This window comes from Gordionus sp. m RMFG-2023, chromosome 3 (genome assembly GCF_954871325.1).
Source record: "Gordionus sp. m RMFG-2023 chromosome 3, tfGorSpeb1-WG-v2, whole genome shotgun sequence".
In the NCBI taxonomy this organism is placed as follows: Eukaryota; Metazoa; Nematomorpha; class Gordioida; order Chordodea; family Parachordodidae; genus Gordionus; species Gordionus sp. m RMFG-2023.
The window spans coordinates 43,652,577-43,674,755 of NC_088777.1; the positions used below are offsets into that span (position 1 = coordinate 43,652,577).

General features: G+C 27.0%; 1 protein-coding gene across 2 annotated transcripts; it reads left to right on the forward strand.

Moving 5' to 3' along the window:
- The first annotated feature begins 252 nt into the window (after positions 1-252).
- Positions 253-20,699, forward strand: LOC135926382 (spermatogenesis-associated protein 20-like). 2 transcript variants are annotated; one of them, XM_065462240.1, is made up of 14 exons: positions 253-405; positions 445-509; positions 560-714; positions 4,042-4,185; positions 8,300-8,507; positions 16,043-16,164; positions 16,221-16,403; positions 16,964-17,191; positions 17,626-17,818; positions 17,928-18,096; positions 18,585-18,790; positions 19,411-19,610; positions 19,665-19,787; positions 19,832-20,695. In XM_065462240.1, exons 1-14 carry the CDS (start codon positions 293-295, stop codon positions 19,934-19,936), a joined length of 2,214 nt encoding a protein of 737 aa, XP_065318312.1. In that variant the 5' UTR covers positions 253-292; the 3' UTR covers positions 19,937-20,695. The 2 variants fall into 2 exon arrangements, with proteins under 2 accessions (XP_065318312.1, XP_065318313.1); XM_065462241.1 differs by lacking the exon at positions 4,042-4,185 and having other exon boundaries at positions 19,832-20,699.
- The last annotated feature ends 1,480 nt before the right edge of the window (positions 20,700-22,179 follow it).

The following is a 22,179-nucleotide window of genomic DNA, read 5'->3' on the forward strand; positions in this document are numbered from 1 at the left end:
CATATTTATAACCTGGCCATCCCATTGATCGAAAGCTTATTATATATTGCCTGCATGCGTTTAAAAATGCCATCGAATTCCTAAGTAGTATAAAGCAACGCCCCATATTATGCCTGCGTTTACCCTTACTAGCAGAAGAATATTGTGAACCTTCCTAAATCATCCACTCTTTAGTGGTACCGTCAATAAAACGGGTAAACATTATGTATGGGATCTATAATGAAGATGCATGACAACCTAGTGGGTGATAATTGCATTTTGGCGAATGAATGAAAATTTCAAATTTTAGTTTATGCTTAGGAATTTTGTTAAGAAATTATCAATTAAACACATGAGTAACACAAATAAATTAATTAATCAAAAATCACCTTATTTATTACAACATGCAACTAATCCAGTTCTTTGGTAAAATATAATTTATATTCATCCATATTTAAAATATAGGCATGCATGGGATAGGGAGGCACTTCAAGAAGCAAAATCTAAAGAGAAAATTATATTCTTGTCAAGTTTTGAAAAAAATATTAATTATGTATATTACTGAATTGAAATCTTATAGTTGGTTATTCTACCTGCCATTGGTGTCATGTTATGGAAAGAGAATCATTTGAAAATCCTGAAATAGCAAAAATAATGAACACTCATTTTATCAATATCAAGGTGGATAGAGAAGAAAGACCAGACATTGATAAAACTTATATGACATTTGTTCAGGTAATTATTTTGTTCTTTTATTAAAATGTGTTTTATATTATAAATATTTAAATTATTGCAGTGTAAACCCTAAAATTCATCTCACCATTTACTTCTTTTTTTAAAGAACATATTTCTAATTTGCAACAGTGGCGTAGCCAGGATTTTATCATGGGGGGGGGGGGGTTTAAAATTTTTTGGGGGAGCTTCGCCAACCTCCCATTTTTTTTGAACACTTAATTACTTACATTTTTGGATTTGTTAAAATTGTTTTATATTTTCATATAACAAAATTTTAGGGTATTTTATTATATATTTTACATTCCTTTATTTATTCATATTTATATTTTTATTAATTTAAATATTTTCAAAATGTTAATATTTTATATAATACAGATTTTAATATTAAAAATTATTATGTATAAAGACTATTTCAAAAAAAGTAATTTTTACAATTATATAAAATATATGTAATTCTTATGTAAATAATGGTATTTAAAGAATATGATGATATTATCTCATAAATAATACTTTTTTTACAAAAAAAAATTGATTATATATTAATAAAATTTTATTGCTATTTTTTGATTTGAATTAAAGAGAGATCTACTTTTCTCTGAGATTTTGCTAATTCATCTAGAATCAAATTTTTATCTAAAATAATCTCCTTATAAATATTCAATAGGGATAATCCATTTAAATATTTTTCACCTGTTGTGTTTCTTAAATAGGTTTTTAACCTTTTTAAAGTTGAAAAAGACCTTTCATTAGTGCAGGTACTAATTGGCAAGGTAACTAAAATAATTAATAATGTTTTGATATTAGGCAGGGAATCCAAAATGCAATTACACATGGAAAGGGCCTGCAGAGCATTTTTGGTCTCAAAGAATACCCTATTCTGTCAAGATTTTTATACCAAAATTCGACATCACAAACTAACTTATCATATGAACCTACTAAATCATCAGCATAAAACTGAGATTTTTTTAATATTCTCTCGTGTTTCAAGTGTAATCAACAGTTTAGACTCAACCGGCAAAAGAAAATAAAAGCTTTTTAAAATATAATTATGACTAATAAATCTTTCTTTTAATTGAAACAAAAATGTATCAATAAGGGGAATAAAAATGTTTATTTTATCCTCAATCGTAGATGCATCAATATGTGATCAATTGGATTGTCTAGAGACTACTCTAGGTTTAAAAATTTCAATTCCAAACATATTAGCAATCCATTTACTTTTTCATATATTTCATGAAATTTTTCATCCACATTCTCTCTGATATTTGTTAATATTTCAACAATATCCTTTGTTCTATTCATAATCTCCCTTAAATCCAAATCAATTTTTTGTAGCATTTTGCGAAAATCATATGTATAATTAAATAAAAAATAAACACATTGAATTGAAATTTAAAACTGTGACTTAATAATAGCCTGCAAAAGATTTTCGGCATCTGCTGAATCCTTTTCCTTGCTTGATATATAAAATTCTAGTGCTGCAAAGACAACATCATATAGTTCAATAAAGAGTTTCACCGACTCTTGTCTTTCGATGAATCTGCTTGGACAAAATTTTTTTAGTTTTTATTTTTTGAGTCAATATCACGATACGTTTGAATAAATAACTCCCTTTTTTGCGTGGTGTGAAATTCATATTGAAAATGAGAAATATATATTTTTATAAAATGGAATATGAACTAGACAACATTTATGAAATGCAAAATAATATAAAATTTATTTAATAAATATAAAAATAATCAAATGTGTTTTTACAATAAAAATTTTACTAGAGGACTAGTTCCACATACTTTGGGTCTTTGGTAAGGCGTTTTTCTAAAAAAATTATTTTATTTTAAACTTTTCTCCTTGTTTTTCTTTTAAATTATTGTTTATAGTGAAGTCACATATTTACACATTTTATGGGCATAGGGGATGGGGGATTTTTTTTATTAGCTTAAAATAATATATTTACAAAAAAGCCTGGAAGCAAAAATAAACAATATTCTGCTATTTTAACTTTGCTTTATAAAAAAAGCCATGGTGAGAACAAATAAAAGAAAAAAATCAAAAAATTTTATAAGTAAGGAAAACAATTGTTTATTGTGTAAAAAAATATACAAGCATCATAACAATCAAGACTGGTTTCAATGTCATAAATATAAAGTAGTCACTTGGAAGCTATTGCAATTTTTATCCTTTTTTTATTTGCAAAGATTATAAATAATGTTCCCATTTTTTTGTTTATAAATGATTTTATATATTACCTTTATGCTTTAAATCATTTAATATGTTCTAATAAAAAAATATATAACTTTTGTATGGAAAATTAAGCAGAGCTTATAATAGTCTTGAGCAAAGGCTCATTCATCCTTAGATAGGGTCCACTCATTCCCAAAAAAAATTTTAGAAAAAATAAAATTTTGAAAAAAAGTATTAGATATGTATTTTTAAAATTTAAACCTACCTTAAAACTAATAGATCTGAACAAAATGAGATATTATTTGTTAAAAATGATAAAATACTTTAAATTTTATTAACCCTAAAAATTTAAAAAGTTACTTTTGCAGGTACAAATCATATAATGCATTATAAAAATTCTTCTTGCTGTCTGATAGAATTAAAAATTATAGCCGCATATGCATTATATAATTATTTAGTTTGTAAAAATTATCCCTTAGAGTTTAATACTCTAGAAAATAAAGCCACGTCTCCTTATTACCCCGGTCTCCACTATAATTTAAAATAAATAAAATGAAAGTTTAAAATATTTTTTAAAAAAGCTTGGACCCTGAACCCTAAATTTAAAAAAAGGTTCGGGCTTGGGTTCAGTGAAATATCGAGGATTTGGGTTCAGGTTCTCATTCCTGATAAAAACAGACAATTATTTCTTTCTGGAATTTAAGAATGTTTTGTTTCATTGATTTCTTGAAATATCTTATGTATTCAAAAAAAGAGTTTTTGAAATCAAAATTTTTCTAACCATAGTCATGCCATTCTTATATAATTACGAATCATATCCCACATCCGGTCATTATAGCTAATTTTCTTACTCATCATATGTCTGTCCCTTTTTTGAAGATTTATAATTTGGATATTTCTGCTAGGGATATTTTTCTGAATAACTATGATTCATGTGTTATTGATGATTTAAATCGTTAACTACTGAGTCAATATGATTCTTAAACCCTTTTCATTTGACTATCACTCTAGACTTGTTATTAGAGTAAATAAGTTCTAAGATTTCTTTTTGAACTAAATTTCGCTTTTTTAAAGATTTTAATTTTCATGAGAAAAGTTATATATATCTTAATATTACATAAATTGTATTAACATGTTATACATTAGACTATGACAGGACATGGTGGCTGGCCTTTAAGCGTTTGGCTAACACCTACCTTGAAACCGATATATGGTGGCACCTATTTTCCACCCTTTACCGATGGGCGATATATTGGGTTTAAAGATATAATGATTAATATTGCAAAACAAGTAATTTATTCTCTTTTTATTGACCCTTTATATACATAAAATACATGTATACAATTAAGCTTTTTTTTAAAAAAAAACCTTTTAAACCATCATAGCACAGATGTTAAAAATAACACAAAAGTTTAAGTGGGATTCCCTCTTACCCCAATTTAGATATGCTATATCTTAGAGTTCATTTATTTGTCGCTTTTATATTTTAAAAGTATATTACATAACTCTAATAAATTAGCGGTTATTTTAAGATTTTATGACAGCTTTTGCTAAGAGAGTCAATATAATTGTTACAATGTGGTATAAAAAAAAATATTTAAATATAATTGACGATTTAGAATGTTTATCAAGGTCAAATATATTATATAATTTTTAATTAATAAAAAAGATTTATGAAAAAGTATTTTTCTATGCCATTAACTATTAAACAAAATCAAAATTAATTTTGTACGCTTATACTTTACCTAAAAATATTGAGATATTTTTTTATGAGTTAACTTTCAATGTTCATATAAAGTAAGTTTTTGATATTTTATATTAATCAGAGTTGTTAAAGTTGTATCTATAAAAAATATCATATACATATCGTATATATATCTAGATATACTTTTATAAAAAGGATCTATATTCTAGAGGTATCGGTATCTGTTTTTAGATACGATATACTTTTATTTAACCCTTTTTTATTTTAAAAGTAAAAATATTTGAATGTAAAATTTATTTTATCTCATATGGCATATAATTTAAATAAATATATATTAAAAAATATTTAGAATAATATAATAAAAATATATTTGATGTTCCATGACAAATCATCAAAACGATTTTAAACCGGTCCCCTATCAGATCTTTTTAAAATTTTTTGTAAGAAAAAAATACCGATGATTTTATTACCATTTCCGGTTTTTGTTTAATTTTTTTATCAATATTTAACATTATATATCTTTAAAAGGCCTACCATTAGGCTATATAAATAAATTTAATAAATGACACTTTTAGCTCAATTATATCCAAAGATATTAAAATTAAAGGGAGAGAATTTTACCCAAAATGCATTATTTTTTCGACCTTTAGTGGCCCGCGCATCGCTGTTTGGAGTTGAAGGCTAAACATATTTTTAGTTATAATATATGCAAACTATAAAGATTTTAGAAAAATCTAAGGGAGGGGGGGGGTTGAAACGTCATACATATATAAATATTTATTTTTATAATGTAAAGGAATATTTAAATTCTTGCTTAGCCATGGCGCCCATTAATTAATAAAAACAGTACCATTGATGCACAAAATTATTTTAAGCAAATAAATTTACTAAGATTTTTTTAAAATAATTCTATGGATACTCCACTGTCCAAGTCAGTGTCGTAGTTTTATATATGAATGTATATTAATTTTTGCATAATGATAATCAACTAAAATAAATAAGGTTGATTGGATTATAATTACCATAGAAGAACACGTGATATTAATATTTTTTTTTGTGTTGGAATAAAAATTGTAGATTATTACTTTTTCTTTCTTATAAAAAATTGATTATTAAAAAATCATAATAATAAAGTATTATAATAAAAGTATCGAGTTGTTACAAAATAACTGTCTTGAAATTCTTAGAAGGGATTCTCGTTGAGTTAGTTGTCCTTAAATTGTAATTTGATTGTAGGAAGGGATTTCAAGTAAGGGTATATATTTTTTCTTAGATTTTTCAGTGGTGCCGTGACCAGGATCGAAAGAGTGGGCGTGATTCGGTTTTAAAGGTAAAACAAAATTTTTGTTTATATATATTATATGATAAATTTTGACCCCACATTAGTACTATCCATTGTATTGTGAATTTTTTTCTGGGTATAATATACATATATTCTTTTTATATAAGCATTTTTATTTAATTTGAATTAATTGGGCGGTGATCTTAATTAAAAATTTATGAGCAAATGGTTTATTTTTTTAAGCATGGTGGGGAGCATAGTTTTGGTGATAAGGTTCTCGTTTATAAGGATCTGGGTTATAAAGTTTTGTATAAGAACTTTAATGAATTGGATTTAGGCAAGCAGCTGATTACTATTGGGATATTGGTGATTGTGTATTTATTGATAATTATATTGAAATTCTTGGTGAAAAGGGGACTGCGGTACTGGCAGAAATGTATTTTAATTTTAGAAAGGACACTCCAGTGTTGGCTGTTTATGTTAAAAAAGTAGCAGACTTGGAAAGTAATCTAAAAAATGTTTTAGATGAAATCAAGGCTGGAAATTGTTTGGAGAGGTCCGGGAAGATCCTCCAAGAAGTAAAAGAGATGAAAGAAGTCATCAATGCATTGATGAGGTTGAACAGAAATTTCGTGAAGTGCCACACATGTGAACAAAATAATAATAATGGTAAAAATAGTTACAAGGAAAATAATGGAATGTCAGTAAATAAAGGATTTGAGGAGATTATCATTTGCAATCGCTGCGGGTGGATGGGACACAAAAGGGACCTGCGTGGTCCCAGAGCAAAGGTTTAAAGATGGATTTCCGTTAAAGAAATCTGAAGTAGGAAATGGCAATGATAAACGGAGCTAGATTATGTTTTAGACATGCGGGGCATCAAGGACGAGACAAGATGAAATATTGGGCTTGGGAGTATAATAAAAGTATCGTGTTGTTACAAAATAACTGTCTTGAAATTCTTAGAAGGGATTCTCGTTGAGTTAGTTGTTCTTAAATTGTAATTTGAGTGTAAGAAAGGATTTTAAGTAAGGGTATATTTTTTTTCTTAGCTTTTGTGCTCATGTTTTAGACATGCGGGGCATCAAGGACGAGACAAGATGAAATATTGGGCTTGGGAGTATAATAAAAGTATCGTGTTGTTACAAAATAACTGTCTTGAAATTCTTAGAAGGGATTCTCGTTGAGTTAGTTGTTCTTAAATTGTAATTTGAGTGTAAGAAAGGATTTTAAGTAAGGGTATATTTTTTTTCTTAGCTTTTTCAGTGGTGCTCGTGACGCAGATCGAAAGAGTGGGCGTGATTCCGTTTTTAAGGTAAAACAAAATTTTTGTTTATATATATTATATGATAAATTTTGACCACACAATAGTACTATCCATTGTATTGTGATTTTTTTTTCTAGGTATAATTTACTTATATTCTTTTTGTATAAGCATTTTTATTTAATTTGAATGGGCGGTGATCTTAATTGAAAGTTCATGAGCAAATGGGTTATTTTTTTAGGCATAGTGGGGAGCATAGTTTTAAAGCACCACTGAAAAAGCTAAGTAAAAATATATACCCTTACTTGAAATTCCTTCTTACACTTAAATTACAATTTAAGAACAACTAACTCCGAGAATCCCTTCTAAGAATTTCAAGTCAGTTATTTTGTAACAACACGATACTTTTATTATAATATTTTATTAATATGATTTTTTAATAATCAATTTTTTATCAGAAAATAAAGTAATAATCTACAATTTTATTCGAACACAAAAAAAAATATTATATTTTAATGGTACATGTATTCTTGGTCAGGCCAGTTCAATGTGAAGTGTTTGTGTTAAAATAAAAAAAAGGAAAGTGATTGAGCGATGCCTGGTCGAGGTTGTAATTTTGTTTATGGATAAATTACGCAGTTTTTTTAAAAAAAATATTTTTATAAAGATTTACAAAGATAAAAATTTATATTTATAAACGAAAGTAAAATTTATAACACGCAGTTTTTTTTTTAATTTTGTTTATAAAAATTTATAAAGATAAAAATTTAAAATTTATGTTTATAAATGAAATTCAAATTTCTAACAATAAAAATTGAATATCGAATTCTCAAATTCTACGTCGGGCGGATAAATAACCTTTAATTTTGTTCGGTATCAGGTGGGGCAGGACAAATTAAGCCCAATTCAGATCATTACTTTACCATTTTACTTATTATTTAATAATATTATAATTTTGAATAGGGATAGGGTTATATGAGAGTATGAACAGATATATATAATAATTATCATTTTTTTTAATTACAAGAATAGATATAATAATTACAAAATAGATACAATTAACTTGTTTCACTCATGCTGTCCCATTCTTTCTTTGGGGCCGACGTTTTTATCTTTTCACATTGATAAATATTTAATATTATTATAATACTAGTGGAACGAAGATAAAATTTCTATACTGAACAAATCATCGAAGTTGTTTGAAATAATCGAAAATAAAGACGCACCGAACGAAGAATCTAAAATGGACGAATTTTTGTTGGCATCCAATCAAATCATCAATGATTGTTACAAATATTTTGAAAATAAATTTGATAATAATCATGGCGGGTTTTCTTACGCACCGAAATTTCCTCAACCAGGTTTCAAATACATATATTTTATCATAAATTTATTTATCTCTAAAATATGTAACCTTCCAATTATACAATTTCTTTATTTAATATGTATGTAAATCAAGTATGCTATCACATGACAATTGGTATATATATTTATTATTGATTTGTATATGACATTTATAACATTAATAATATATAAAATATATCTCATTTATAACATATCCCCACACATATGATCTTACAACTCCTCAATCAGCCGATTTGTAGGTTTCCTAGCTCTTTGTGATTTCCGCGTTTCTAGTTTTCCGTTATCTTCCACATTTTCTAAAATCTCAACTATATCCGACTCTCTATTTTTTTATATTTTCTTCCTCTCTCTCTGACTCCATATTTTCTCCATTTTCTTCCTCTCTCTCTGACTCCATATTTTCTTTATTTTCTTCCACTGGCCTAGACTTCTCCATTTCTTTAGCTACCTCCCCTTTTCGAAGTTGATCCGCATGCTTTCATACCATTCTATCCTTGCTTTCTACCAAATAAGAATATCTACCAGTTCTGGATTTTAGAACTCCTTCTCTCCAACCTGAATTTATTTCATTATGCACCCATACCGGTTGTGCAATCTCAAATTCCCTCATTTGACTATGTTCATCGTGCACTGCTTTTTGTCGTATATTCGATCGTTCCATTTCATCCCTAACATTTGGATGTAACCAATTTAATCCTGTTTTTTAATTTCGCCCCAATAATACTTTGCCGGTGAAAGTCCAGTTGATTGATGTTCACCCATTCTATATGCTATCAAAACTTCTCCCATGGCTTCCTCGGGCTCCCTGATGTCTTTCCTAGTTGCAAAATATCGACTATTGAGGGTTCGTATTGTTCTTTCCGAACCGTTCGTTTTTGGATGGTACGGTGTTGTATGTATCAATTTAATATTTTTCTTGAAACAAAATTTTCGAAATTCTCCAGAAATAAATTGAGGTCCATTATCTGATACAATTTGTCTAGGTGTTCCAAACCGTGCGAACCATTTCCTTAAAGTCCTGATCATTGTCGTGGACGTGGTCTCTCTCATTAACTCAACCTCAACCCATTTAGTATGTGCATCAACTCCAACTAACCATGAATTACGAATCAATAGGCCCCGCGAAATCCAAATGAATTCGTTCCCATGGCATATTAGATATGTTCCACGAATATAAAGGAACCTCCATAATATTCGACCGGTTACTTTGACATGGCATACATTGAAGAACATATTGTTCAAAGTCTTTATCGCAATTAGGCCACCAACAATACATTCTAAAAATTGATTTTATAGCATTTATTCCTGGATGCCCTATGTGTATAATCGTTAATATTGATTTCTTCAAAACGGTTGGAATTACCAACTTCCCATTCCATTCAATAACATCATGATCTACTGACAATTCCTCTCTACGATTATAAAAACAAACTAACTCTGTATCTTTTTTCGCATCAAACTCCACCCATCCACGCTCAATGTTTATAACTACTTTTTTAAACATATCATTCCTTGTTTCCTTCTGGAGTTCAACTTGACTAATTATTATGTCGTGCAAATTTATAGCTCTGATTTTTAACGCATGTTTTTGATCGTTATTCGATTCTATGCCTTCTACTGGCAGTCTAGATAAAGTATCAACTACTTTATTTACTTTTCCACGAACATATTTTATATCAGAATCATATGCCGACATTTTACGCCCAGCGCGTTAATCGACTATTGGATATTTTTGGTAGTTCCCGTTTATCACCAAATAATTTTTCCAAAGGTTTGTGATCTGTTCGCAATATAAATTTTCGACCAAAAATGAAAGTATGAAATTTTTCCACAAACAAAAGTGCTCGTGCCTCTTTTTCTATTGGTGCATAATTTTTCTCTGACTCCAATAATGTTCGCGAGGCAAATGCGATAGGTCTGCTAATACCTTTTTTACTAAATGACACAACACAGCTCCAAAACCAGTGTTGGAGGCGTCACATTCCAATATAATTGGCAAGTTTGGCGAATATGGAATTAGCGTTTTATTTGTTGACAAGAGCTGTTTTATTTTATCAAATATTCCCTGTCCGACCAACCCCAGCAACATTTAATGCTTCTTAATTTATGCAGTGGAGCGGCAATTCCATGCAGATGTGGCAAAAATCTCGTGATAATTCACAAGTCCTAAAAAATATCGTAATTGGTGTATATTATTAGGAGTTGGTATCCTTCGAATAGCATCTATTTTTTCTTTCGCTGGGTTTATTCCATTTTTGTCTATTACAAAACCTACTGATTTATTTAAAAAGTTGGCCCATTTTGTCTTCATACCCACCTGTTTTAATTTCATTAATACTTTTTTTACGTTATTCAAATGTTCTACATCATTTTTCCCCGTTATGATAATATCGTTAAGATATACTCCGGTCATTTGGCAATCTTGTAATAAATTTATCCATATATCTTTGGGAAATGGTCGGCGCACTAGTAAGACCGAAAGCATACATTGATATTGGAAATAACCAATATGGGTTGATATGGTTAAGTATTCTTTTGACTCTCTTTTATTGGTAATTGTAAATATGTATCTTTCAAATCTATATTTCAACCCATCTTTTAATTTGGTTAAAAGATCATTCACCGTTGGTATATGATAATCGTATAAAATATATGGGTTTAATGTCACCTTAAAATCCGCACAAATCTTGATTTCTCCATTTGTTTTGCGTACGTTTACTGTTGGAGTAGCCCATGTCAAACGTTTTTTTGTTGGGTCCTCCTTCAATATTCCCGATTTAACCAATCTATCGAGTTCCATTTCAATTGGTTTTCGTAATGGAAAAGATGGCCATGGTTTCGGCCTTGCTGCCTCACTCAGATGTATGCTAACTTCCATATCATTCACCCGTCCTGGCTTCTCATCAAAAACACTGAAAAATTCTGTCGTCATGCCAGGAATTTGTTTATCGGTTGTCATAACCTCTACTTGTGATGCTACGCATAGTAACTTGTAGTGGGATAAAATGTCAGTATCCATGGTAGTCCAAATAATGGTATGTCATTTGAACGGGTCACCACAATCGGTAGTGATCTGCTTATCTTTTCAAGACGAACCCTTACTATAGTCTCACCAAGTACATCCAGCGGTTGGTTACCATATACTGACAAAGGTTTGGTTGGTCCAAGCTTGGTCGGCCAATATCATCCCAATATTGTTTCCCAATCACCGATATGTGCCCCCGTATCATAGTCAAATTCTATAGGTACTCCATTTATCCTAACACATATCTTCGCACTATTTCTACCAATTTGGGAAATATTATTAATTGAATTTGATGAGTCATTGTCATCTTGATGCATAGCATGTAACTTCCGTCCCTTACAATATTTAGCATAATGCCCTACCTTTTGGCAATTATAACATTTTACCCTTGATGCAAAACATTGAAAAGGGGGGTGAGTTCTTCCAAATTTTGAGCATTCATTGTACTTACACCTATCATTATTGTTAAATTTACTATTATCTCTGAACTTAAAATTATTATTATTGTAATAACCAATATTTTCTTTATTATTATTATATGGGTACTTTTCTTAGGTTTATTAACTTTTTTTACTATCATATTTGTCACTTCATCCTCAGCCCTTTCCATTGCCAAAGCCATATTTAAAACCTGTTGAAAACTCACCCTTTCTCCCATGTCATTTATTCCATCTGGAAATCTGGTGCGAATATCTTTCTCCAATGCACCCATTTGGATTTCAGCCACCATCTGATCCCTCAATCTCCCATCCAGGTCAGATTCAAATTTACACTCTTGTGCCAATTTTTTAAGTCGGTCTGCAAACTCAGCAACTGCTTCACCATTCCCTCTTTCTATCTGAATAAACTTAATTCTCGAGCTGTATAACGTTGAAATAGGCTTAATACTTCTTTACCCACTTCAGTTATCTCATAATTAAGGTCTTTCAAAATTTTTGGATATACAAAAGACCTCATCTCTGCCAAATTACTAATCCCTATATAAGCAAATAATATTTTTTTCTTGGTTTCATTTTATTAATATACCTCTTACCTCCAACACATCATCTAAATATTCAATATAATCTTGAAAGTTGTTTTGTTAATCATAATTTTCAAATTTCATTTGTATAATATTATTTACTTGATTAATATTATTCGTTTCATTTGATATATTCAATTCACCACTAGTAATTGGTTATCTTTCTTATTCATAATAAGAACATCGCCAATATACAATTTCTTTATTTAATATGTATATGTAAATTAGGTATGCTATCACATGACAATTGATATATATATGTATGATTGATTTGTATATGACATTTATAACATTAATAATTTATAAAATATATTTCATTTATACACCCATCATCTTCAACGGTAGATTAACCCTTCAGAGAAAAATTGGGATTTTATACTACTTTGCGATGCTTTTAAAATGTCATTATTTTACTTAATAAAATACTATTGAATTTATAATTTGATATAAAACGTTTTATCTTTTGACTTTTACAGCCCAAAACTATAACGATTTAAAAAAAATATATATGTTAGCGTCAATGTGTTTTTTTCCGGCAATGTGTTATTTTTTCAGCTTTAAATTATTTTCTAAGCGCATTTTTTATTTAGATATTACCGGAAATGTATTACAACAGCCTGTTTAGAATACCTATCTTAGGAATTGTAAATAATTTTGCCGTTAACCTTTAAGTCATTTATAATTTATATAAAAAATCTATGGAAAAAACGAATATAAATTATATTAAGTTCAAAAGTTCTTAGCAAAATTGTCTGAAATTTATAGAGTAGGTATTCCAAACATGATAGAATACATTTTCGGTAAAATCAAATTATTAAATTTAAAAAAAACGCGCTTAAAAAATGATCTAAAGTTTAAAAAATAACACATTGCAAGAAAAAACACTTTGACTCTAACATATATAATTTTAGAAAAATATGTTAAATATAAAAACATCTATTATTTGAGCGATAATTAAAATTACATACTTGATCTTTAATTATTAATTATATATCTCTTTATTCCGAATCGCCATTAAATTTGCAATATAATGATGTATATATCGATATATAATATATATTTTTAGAAAGAAGTTTAAATCATAAATTTTTAAGTAAACAAAAATTTATATATATTCGGAATCACTATTAAATTTCCAGTTTAATGATGTATATATATTATCGATATATAATATTCACTTTCTGAAAATAATTAGGATTTTAATAAGACAGAAATTTATTATAAGATCGTCATCATACTGTGAAATCGATTCTCAAAAGAATGGTATAATATTAGTAAAAGATACTAACATCTTCAAGATAAATAATAAACGAGAAGGGGTAAGTTATTATATTTGCAGGAAAAAAGGATGCAATTCAAGAGGAATATTACATGATGGTGTGTTCACCATCACAAAACAACATAAACATGCTTATATGGATAAGGAGATAAACACTATCGAAATTCATAGTATATTGGAAAATGGAAATATTTTGCCTAATATATCTATTTTTACGTTTATGATGTTTATCTATTATATTAGATTTATACATAATATTTTATAAAAATTTAAATAAATATATCTAACCACCTTTTTTTTTTAAATGTATATTTTTTTAAATTTATTTAAATTGTAATAATTTAGTAACCTAAAAGATTGAATAGGTATTATATATAACATAAATTGAATATGTTCGATTCATGGGTTAAGTCATTCATTTATAATTTATTTTTATATTTTATTATCTAGAGATAATCCCGAAAAATATACCAAGGAGATATACCAAACAATTATGAGGCTAGATACGCCTGAAACCTACCTACTTATATATCTAAAGACAAAACGACTAAAAGAATGAGGAGGAGTTACTTTCCTACACCTCCACTATAGAAAGTAGTATTCTTACTGACGATAAATCACAAAGGAAGCCATTTCTCATTGGAAATGATGAGAATAATTTTAAAAATTATCATTGATACCAAAAGAAATTTATTTAGATGGTGCTGTATACATACCATTTATAAAGATTATACGATGCCGATTATTTACGCGTTTTCACCTGACAAATCCTATGAAGATTATATAAAATTATTTACAATGATTAATAATTTTTGTGCACAAAATAATATAGTTTTCCAGCCCAGAATAGCCCATATAGATTTTGAAACTGAGGCAAAAAACGCTTTAGGAAACATATAATATACCAATATACTTGTTAAAGGTTGCCTCATTCATTATTTACAGACCCAATATCGTAGAATAAATAAATTGGGTATGTCGAAAATTTATAATAGCCGACTTTATAAATTTATAGGAAGGACGTTTGCACTTCCTTATCTGCGAGAAGTCAATAGTTGTAGAGTATTTGAAGAGACATACAATGAAGTTGTTGGACTTCAAAATGAATAGAATGTTTTCAATACGTTAAAAATTCATGGTTTGACTATTTTTCTTCTCCATATGAGATGTTCAATGTTCATGATATTATTGGTCTTAGGATTAATAATCAGCTTGACCAAAGTTATATGAAAAAAATAGTTAAAATTAAAACTAATATTTATCATATAAAGATACTTAAAAAGATACAAAATGAATTCGAGTTGATAAATTACAAATAGATGGCGGTAATAAAATAAAGAGGAAAAGTAATATGTTACACTTAATTCGAAAATAAACATTTTTAAAGATGAATATAATACAAGAACGATAAACCATATCAATTATGTAGATTAAATGACTAAATTAGTTAGTAAAGTAGTAAACATGTAGTTTTTTCCGATGATGATGATTCTAATTCTATCATTGAATTACATTATATTAAATTTAATACTGCATTACTCTCTCAAATGCTAGTGTTGAACGATTATTTAGTCAGTTATATTTTCTGACCCTCGCTTTAGACTTGGGGATGACAGTATTGAAATGTTATTATCGAGATGCAATAAAAAATATATAAATTATACATATATTTGAAATTTTTAGTCATATTTTTTATTTGTGAAAATATAGAGATACGTGAAAAATATTAAAAAAAATTCTAAAAGTAGAATAGGTAGCTAATAACGCGCTACTTTTTCAAAGCGATAGCGCAGTACTTTTAAAAGTAGCTTTTAACAACAATGCAAAATATGAACAGAAAATATAATGTTCGAAAATTTTATGATTATTTTCTAACAGAATTCTTATAAATTTAAAGTTTATTCATGTATAAATAAATTTTACATGACACTTTATAAATATGAATAGTTTTAAAATAGGTTCAAATAATAGACAATATTTTTGACTTATTATATTTGGTTTATCCAAATAAACCAAACAAGTCTCCATTTTTTTCACGATCCTGAGAAACCATTATTAAGTTTTGATATATAATATTTTAACCTAATGTGACTTTAGAAGGGTGTTGAAGTTGATGCATAAATAATTTTTTTTTATACTTTATAATAATAATTTAATTTTTTTTAACCTATCTTAAAAATACATTATTTTATTTTAAAATACAAAGTTGTTTTAGATTTCCTATTTTACTACTTGAAATTTCAAAAAAAGGAAAATTCGGCACTTAAAATGATAACCAAAACGCTTGATTGCATATCGCTGGGTGGGATCTATGATCATTTAGGAAATGTATACAATTTTAGCAAACATAATATGTTATATATTATTTTTTATTTTTCATATAGGGATTTCATCGGTATTCAGTTGATAACAAATGGAAATTACCACACTTCGAGAAAATGTTGTACGATCAAGCTCAACTAATATCAGCTTACAGTAAATGCTACGCATCTACTGGCGACATATATTATAAAAACATAGCAGAAAATGGTATTTCTTATATCGTAGAGCAAATGACTTATACTCATGTAATTTTGAATATATATTTTTAATATTTTTTTTTGTTGAATAAAATTTTTATAATATAATAAAGAACAAAAGAATGAATATGGTGAAATTTTCTAATAGATGACATTATAAACTAGAAACCTGGAAAATCGAAATTTTTCTAACTGAAGCCTGCCATTGGTCCTATGGCAAGTTTTTTTTTTGATAGTAGTGAAAGATAGTTCGAATTTAAATTTTTTTAACTCTAGTTGCTTTTTTGACATTTTAGTATATCAGAAATAAAATAATCCATTTAACTGTATCAGATTGAATGCAAGTTTATATTATTAATAAGGTCCAAAAATTTCATCCTAATTGGCCTACCCAATTTTTATTCTTTGTATTACTCATACTCTTACCCTAAATATTATATCGTGTCTTTTTTATACCTGAACTATTTTAATTACATTATTATTTTTAGACCCCTCTCTCTCCAATCTGACCCTTTATAGATAATGGTTTAGGTCCTTGCTATTTAGAACTGGCCATTTATCTATGTTTACCTACATATTTAAAATTATCAATGTATATATTTTACTAGGACCCTGAAAACATAGCATTTTTTAGTGCGGAAGACGCCGATTCATTATCCAGCGAGGGTTCAACCCACAAAAACGAAGGAACATTTTATGTATGGGGTAAAGATGAAATTGACGATGTTTTGAGCCCTATTCATTACGAAAAGGAAGGCGTTAAATTTAAGAATTATGCGGAGATATTTAATTATTGCTACGGTGTCAAACAAAACGGGAATATACAGCCTCAATACGTAATTGTTTTATTTTCTTCATTATATTTAAGTTATTTAAGAAAGAATGTTAGAAAGAAACAAAACCAGAAATTATGATTTTTAATTATCACATTATTTTCAAATTTTGGATAGTTCTTAAAAAAAAATATATGTAAATAATAAATCTAAAACTTATAGTAAATTTTCATATTACAACTATTCTTCTCATCTAAACATAGTTCTCCTACCCTATATAAACGAGAAATCAAAATATATTTTTTATATTTTAACTTCTTTATTAAATATTCTATCCAAAGGACGAGATTAAGTTTAATATACTACAAACATATATTTTATTTAATAGTCAATTTTTTTTGCATGATTCTTTAAATTTATAATTAACATAGTGTTATTTAATATCATAGATTCCACAAAATGAAATTAAATTACCCAATAAATTTTATATCTTGCAGGATATTCATGGGGAATTCAAAAATAAAAATGTTCTAGCTTTGGATAATAAAATTGAAATATTGTCCCAAAGACTCAATATCGAATTTGATGTTCTGTCAAAAATTTTAAAAGAATGTCAAGGAAAATTGTTAGAAAAAAGGAATGAAAGACCACGCCCTTTTAAGGATACCAAAATTATCACATCCTGGAATGGTAATTGTTATTAAATATTATAACAAAAAAATATTTATCGTTTGGTTTAACATTTTAATTAAAATATTATACCTTATTCTCTTTATATTTATTTATTCCTTTCTTTTAGGCTTAATGGTGTCAGCTCTGTGCACAGCTGGGATTTTACTCGACAATGCTGAATATATAGGTATGGCTAAAAAGTGTGCGCTTTTTATTCAAAAGAACATGATGGTCCAAAACGGTCAATTAATAAGAAGCATATATTACGATTCTACTTTAAAGACAATGCAACAATTGTAATTATTTAATCTTCTAAAATAAATTAAAATATGTCATTTAATTTGAAATTTATTATAATTATATTAATTTCCCTATCCTTGAATTATTAAATGAAAAGAATATATATATTAATATTCCCAGGTATATAAAGCAAATCAAATTATTTGGGATTTCACCAGTGTTTTTTCTCAGTCAGAATAATATAGATCCAAATCCTATTATATTAAAAATTTTAGATTAAAAGATAGTTCTAAAATATGGCATATTTATTTTTTTAATTTAAATTTTATCTTATAATTTCAGTGTTCCGAGGATACTATTCGAGTTTCTATGAAACCTTTAACATTTTTATTGGCATTAATTTTTTTTTCTTGTTTAATAATTTGTATAAAGGAAAACCTTAGTTCTTTCTTTCTTTTTATTTCTTCTTTTAAATACTTAAAATATTTTTTAAAAAAATATATATAATATTTATTAAATTATGTTTTATTATATTCTCCTTCAGGGATCAACCCATACAAGGGTTTTTAGACGATTACGCTTTCTACATATACGGTTTACTAGACCTTTACGAGGCCACATTTGATGAAACATATTTAAAATTAGCTCGGAATCTTCAGAACATTCAAAACACATTATTTTGGGATGATGAAAATGGTGGGTATTTTATTAATTCGAACAATGATCACCAGCTGTTACGTGTTAAAGAAGGTAAGGGTTTTATGATTATTATAAACCCTGGATCATATATTTATTAATTTCTTCAAATCGAAAATTAGATTTCATCTGATTTTTTAAAAAAATAAAATATTGAAATAGTAAGCTTAGATATTTTTTTCCTAACAAAATTTTAGAAACCAATTCATAAATAGTCGAATTTTTTTAAAAAAAAGAGAACACCATCATCTTTTCAATTTTTATGTGGCAGCCTTATTTTTGAACACTGTATTTTTTTTAGTGATGTTAAACGTAAGAGCGTATTATCCTTTACAATTTCAGGGGGCTCAAAAAATTTCACAAATTACCTTTTTTTTAGCTAACATTATCAAAATTATATTTAATATTAAAATATTCAAAATTTTGAGAGGGCTCTATGACGCTAATGATTAAACGGTTTGATTTTTAAAAACGGTTAACCCAATATTTAAGCCAAAAAAATTATGCAAACTTGGAAATTTTGCTCGTAGATAGCAGAATGGTCTGGACATCTATTAAAATCTCGATTGCATATTATTTTGTCTAAAATCTTTATTTGAAATCTCGAGCCGTTTAAAATAACTACATTTTTTTTATCTTCTCATAGTCTACAATTATAAAAATGTTTATTCAAGAACAAGACGGTGCTGAACCTAGTGGAAATTCGATTTCAGCTAACAATCTCATTAAGTTATCTTATTTATACAACGAACAAAGTTTTAAAAGTAAAAGTGCGAGTTTATTCAAGGCATTTTCTCAGCAAATTGAAAAACTTTCTTATTCCTTGCCGAAATTAACCATCGCTTACCATGTGTATGCTAATGATCCTTCTACAGTAATATTTATCAATGAAAGATAATATAGTCTATAAAAAAATATATATATTTAGTCTACCATAATCGGAGATAACAGTGATAAAAACACGCGCGCACTTCTTAAATACGCAATAATGAATTCAGATGTAACTATTGTATTGAAGCCGAATTATGATGGAACATTGAAAGATAAAGAAGTAAATAATTTATCTTAAATAATTAAAAAAAATTTTTTTTTTAGCATGTTAGAAATATAACTGAAAAAAATAAAAAACCAACTTTGTATTTGTGCCATGATCACGTGTGTTTAGAACCTGTCAATTATTTAAATGAATTAAAAAAATGAATATTTTTGCCGTTGATTTACTTTTTAGAAATTTATAGTAGAGGAGGTAAAATTCGTGACTTTTACTAGATTCTTTACAATATTTAAATCAAGTTTTATAATCTAATAAATCGTTGAGTATTATGTGTTATATATCCACTTTTTTTTTGATAAATGAATTCTTCAGTATTGTATTCTTATATATCCACAAAAAAAATGTTAAAATATAATTAAGAATAATTATTTATGCAATATTCAATTGTGTTTTCCTATTTAAAATACACGAAATCCTTTTTTTTTGAAATCTCTCCTCCTGAATAATTTTATAAAAATCGATATAGAATTGCCCTATGAAAAATTAACCCGATAAAAAGTTGTAAAATTGAACACACATTTATTTTTTACATTAAACATCTGTTTTCTTTTAAATTTACTAAATAAAATATTATAAAAGCTTTTATATCAAATAAATTTAACAATTTTATCAAATTTAAAAAGATATTTTTATTATATATAATTTTAGGCAATACATGATATACTATTATTTGTGAACCCAATTTATTCTAATTTAAAATATAATTTTATAAAAAAATTGATTTTTTTAATAGTATTATCAAATTAGAGGTAAATTTTTATATCAATATCAACTATATTTTTTTTAATATTATGATATTTATTTAAATAAATAAGATTCTTTCTTAATTTAATCCATAGCAATTAAAATGATATCTTATCAGAGTTTATTATATTTAAAAAAAATTATTTCAGGACTAATTCAATGTAGTAAAATAAATATAATAAAATGTTTAAAAATAATATAAATAGTGATTTTTATATAAATTATTATTATATTTATCGTATATTTATATTATTATATTATTTAAAAAAATGTAATATTCAATTACTTAGTGTTTTTGTGTTTGAAATTTTTTTTACTATATGCTTTACTATAAAATAAATAAGCCAATTATCATGATATCTTTCAAAATCGAGATAATAAAATATCACTTTTTATGTCTAACTTCAGTGCATTGCAACTTGCAATTAATAAAAGTTTTTTACTTTGTGATTATTTTCTTTTCTTTGGTCTCACTTTTAATATAATAATCAAACAAACAAAAATATATATTCCTAAAATATATATTATTATCTATTATTAAAAAAAGTAACAATATTCTGGTAAAATTTTTACATAAAATGGATACTCTAAAATATAATAAATAGGATTTCGCGCAAAATAATTTTCACCAAAAAATGTTTTTTTGTTGAAAATAAAAAAAATGATGTTATAAGTTCTAAATAATTTGAATGATAATATTTAGGCTACGCCAAAATTTCAAAATAAAAAAAATTTATTGAACCCTGAACCCTAAATTTAAAAAAAGGGTTCAGATTTGGGTTCAGTAAAATATTGAGGGCTCGGGTTTTGGTTTACAGTCTTGTTTTTGATAATATTTATTGTAAATGTATAAATAAAATCTAAATTTAAAAATCCAAAGATAAAAAGGTAAATTACTGTATAATATTACAATTTTACAAGGTAGTCGTAATAATATTTATATAATAAAATAAACTGTTAAAATATAAAAGGTAAATGTAATTTAATTAGTAATATTTTTGTAAATCTGTCGGTGAGTGCGTTGATCACGAATCCGATAGACCTGAATCCAGCAAGTACCATGCCTTTTCCGAAGCAAACTTGGGAATCCTTATCTAATCGTACCCTTGGCGAAGTTACTGTTAGTGCTAAAGCACTAATTGCTCTCTCAACTGAGCCTGAATGCAAGGAGCGGAAAGGAAGATATGTACTAATAGTTCTGCATCTTAATGCTTTGAAAGCCATTATTTCAAGATATGATGGCATTTTGTTGTATAATAGCTATTTTATTTTAATCTTGATGTCGCTGTTCCCCAATTCATATCAAAAGGTTACCTTTAACAATCTCTCTCGATGTAAAGGTCGTTTGCGGTAATTCTTTGAAATAGGCAAAATTAACGTTGGGATTTCTATACGGGTCAACGACTTGTAAATACCAGGTTGCAAATATATGTTCCTAAAATAATAAAGAATTATATTCTCAAGTTTATTAATTTACCTGGCCAATATTTTATCGTCTTCCTAAGGATATTTTTCATTTTAATATTGAAATCTTGGATCCATATATATCGCTTTTAAGAGAATCATTTTAAAATAGAAAATCTTCTCTTATGTTTAGGCATTCAATTATATTTTTAGGTAGCTCATCTTTTCTTTTCACTCCCTA

What these genes read in the sequence shown, in the direction of transcription:
- LOC135926382 (XM_065462240.1), top strand. Translation starts at nt 293, where the DNA reads ATGCTTAGGAATTTTGTTAAGAAATTATCAATTAAACACATGAGTAAC. An exon ending in GCAACTAATCCAGTTCTTTG is followed by an intron (nt 406 to 444) that starts GTAAAATATAAT and finishes TTTAAAATATAG; the next exon opens with GCATGCATGGGATAGGGAGG. An exon ending in GAACATTGAAAGATAAAGAA is followed by an intron (nt 19,788 to 19,831) that starts GTAAATAATTTA and finishes TTTTTTTTTTAG; the next exon opens with CATGTTAGAAATATAACTGA.